The sequence below is a fragment of the Marmota marmota genome, unplaced genomic scaffold, assembly GCF_001458135.2.
Source record: "Marmota marmota marmota unplaced genomic scaffold, marMar, whole genome shotgun sequence".
NCBI lineage: Eukaryota > Metazoa > Chordata > Mammalia > Rodentia > Sciuridae > Marmota > Marmota marmota.
In genome coordinates, this window is record NW_026000082.1 from 24,894,657 (window position 1) to 24,897,732 (window position 3,076).

The following is a 3,076-nucleotide window of genomic DNA, read 5'->3' on the forward strand; positions in this document are numbered from 1 at the left end:
TTTTGTTGTTGTTGTTGTTTTTTGGTACTGGGGATTGAACTCAGGGGCACTCAACCACTGACCCACATCCCCAGCCCTATTTTGTATTTTATTTAGAGACAGGGTCTCACTGAGTTGCTTAACACTTCACTAAGTTGCTGAGGCTGGCTTTGAATTCACAATTCTCCTGCCTCAGCCTTCCAAGCCTCTTGGATTATAAGCATGCCCCACAGCTCCTGGCCCAATTTTTTTTTTTTTTAATGATGTCTTTTTACAATTCATCACAGCATGGGAGGCAACTAAGAAAGAGTTGCAACTATATCATTCCCAGATGATTTGTTTGGTTTTGTTTCTTTAAGTAGGAGATGTTATGGTGCTCAGTGCTGGATCAGGGCAAGTAGGAATCACTCAAAGAGAATGGAGGAATTTCTATTCTGATGCATATGGAAAATTTGGATTTCTCATATGGCCTCCCCTCACAGCTAGAGATCAATTCATACAAGCTTCTAAACTACTGTCTGGTGGGATTCTTAGAGACCTACCTTCAGGTGTTCAATCAGCTTTTCCAGTTCTTTAGCACTCATGAAGGTCTCTGCAGATGGAATACTCCCTTCGGTTTCTTTGAGCCATTTTTGGAAGGTCCTTATCAGTTTTCGGAACTCATCCAGCTGCTCCTGGCAAGATGATGCATCTTTCTCTCTGTTAACAAAAGACATTTTGTTACTTGCCAGACAGAGCTTTGTAAAATCAACTTAAACTAAAACTAGGTTCATTCTGGGACCATAGGCATCAGTAACTTAAAAGGGTCCTTTCTTCCCATAATCTGTTCCATAGGGAGTTTGGTTGAACAACCACATATAATGTAGGAGAGCACCAAACTACATAATCTGTTGCCCTTGTGTGGACACTTCTGGGGAATAAAGTCTTTAGTCTTACTCTATGCTGAAGTAAAAGTGAGAAAAACTATAGCAAGCCTGCTATTTAGGTATTATGATACAATGGAAAGAATGTAGGCTTTGAATATTAATTCTAGCTCTGATATATTTTAGGTATTTGACTCTTTCAAGGCCCAGCTCAAACACTGAATCTGAGGCACAGATACGTTAGGTGATTAGCCCTAGGTTAAGCATATTTATGAATAAAATAAATCAAGGAGAAGGTTTTGAAAATGGCCACAGCTACCAGTCAGATATAAACCCAGAACCTTGGTTCCTCACAGAGAAGGAAGGCCATCAACAAGGGAGAAGAAAAACAAAGCTTTCGTGGCCTTTGTCTTCAAACCCTTCACTGCATAACCTGTTGCTTAGTATTGGTTGGAGCAACTGCTTTCCTCTAGTCACTAAGGCAGTCACTGAGTAAATAAAAATAATATTTGGCTAAAGATATATATGATCAAGACATATATGGCTAAACCAAGATAAGAAGTCTTGTTCATGGTTGGGAGCGGTGGCACATGCCTGTAATCCTAGAAGCTGAGGAGGCTGATGCATGAGAATCACAAGTTCAAAGCCAGCCTCAGGAATTTAGTGAGGCCATAAGCAACTTAGTGTTTGTCTTAAAACAAAACATAGAAAGGGCTGAGGATGTGGCTGCCTGTTAAGCACCCCTGAGTACAATCCCTGATACAAAAAAAAAAAAAAGTCTTGTTCATGCTCTGATACCTATAAGTTTCCTAATAGGGAATCTTTGTTTTTCGATAGTGAGCTAAAATCAGTCAACCTTCATCATATAATTCCTTATTTGCCTTGAAAGAAATATCTGGATACTCCTCCAGAAGAGCGATCTAATGTGGTTCAAACAAGCATGGAAAGTGCAAATATAGCCCCTAATTATGTCTAGGAAGTCTACTACAATTTTTCTCTTTATTTCAAATTCTGCCATACTCCCATTTACTGCCCTGAATTTGTTCTATTTGGTCCAGGGACGTGGGCTTTCTGTCATCTAGAGTAGGAACTTATCCCGTTATTGAAAAGGAATTCATTAGAAATAGAAAAACTATTAAGCATCAAGTGGAGTGTGTAACTTTGCCTTAAAAAGGCACTTTCTGGCCAATGCTCAGTGGCAGAGTTCTGGATGCCATCTTTTCTGGTAAAGCAGGAGAGAACAGAAGATCATTTTATCACACAGCCCAAAAAAAAAAAAAAAAACAACCTCACCTTTCTTGGACTGTTTTCTGTAGCTCTGCAAAGTCCCTCTTGAGGTTCTGTACCCTACCCTGGTGTTGGGACAGGTCCAGTGCAAAGCCACAAGAGCCCAGTGCAGTGACCAAGTGTTCAAGAGTATCCAGGTTCTCCTGTTGGTCTGTCATTTCCAAAGTGAGCTCCTATCAAGCAAATAAGAAAAATGTATTAAGTTCTTTGACCCTGGAAAATAAATATGGTCAAAAGATGAAAGATAGCTGAAAATCTAGGGAAAATTCACCTTACTCTGGAGAAAAGGAGAGGGCAAGAGTCATGCTTGTTAAGCCAACTGGTAGATCAAAATATTAACCTCTCCAACCCAATGGAGAGTGGCTAAGAATTGCAAAAACTCTTGTCTCCTTTAAAGAAATGTTTGCAGACTTGGAAGGAAGCATGACAGAGTCAAAAGAATGAAGGTTTTAGGAGTCAAAAAGATCTGAAATTCAATCTATACCACTTACTCATTTATTATCTTAAGCCACTAAATTTCTCTAAGCTTTCACAGTCTCTTTTATAACATGGAGCAAGCACACTATTTCCACCAATATTTAACACTTTACTTTTAGATGTTAGTCAATACAATTAATGGAAAACAATTTGTGGCATAAGAACTAAAAAAGGAGAGGTTAAACTGTATTTACAGATTATATATGAAAGTATATTTCTAAAATCCAGGAGAATCAATTATATGATTCGAAGAATGAAGTAATAAGGTCGCAGGGTATAAAATCACATAAAAATCAAGAATGAAAATTTCACTTACAATATAAATAAAAAGGTTCAATCTTATTCATCAAGTAACAAGAAACATATAAAACCTAAACAAAGCATTCCTGAAAGACACAAAGGACATCCATATATATATATATATATATATATATATATATATATATATATATATATATATATATATATGT

The 3,076-nt window shown here is 37.5% G+C and overlaps 1 protein-coding gene across 31 annotated transcripts in view; it reads right to left on the reverse strand.

Annotated features, from left to right (window-relative positions):
• Macf1 (microtubule actin crosslinking factor 1) overlaps positions 1-3,076 on the reverse strand; it is a 334,558-nt gene that overhangs the window by 104,101 nt on the left and 227,381 nt on the right. For all 31 annotated transcript variants that reach the window (XM_048815714.1, XM_048815707.1, XM_048815706.1 and 28 more), the window contains 2 exons: positions 2,136-2,302; positions 522-678 (listed from right to left, as the gene is read on the reverse strand). In XM_048815714.1, the coding sequence (XP_048671671.1) occupies positions 522-678; positions 2,136-2,302 (324 nt within the window). The remainder of the gene's footprint in view (positions 1-521; positions 679-2,135; positions 2,303-3,076) is intronic.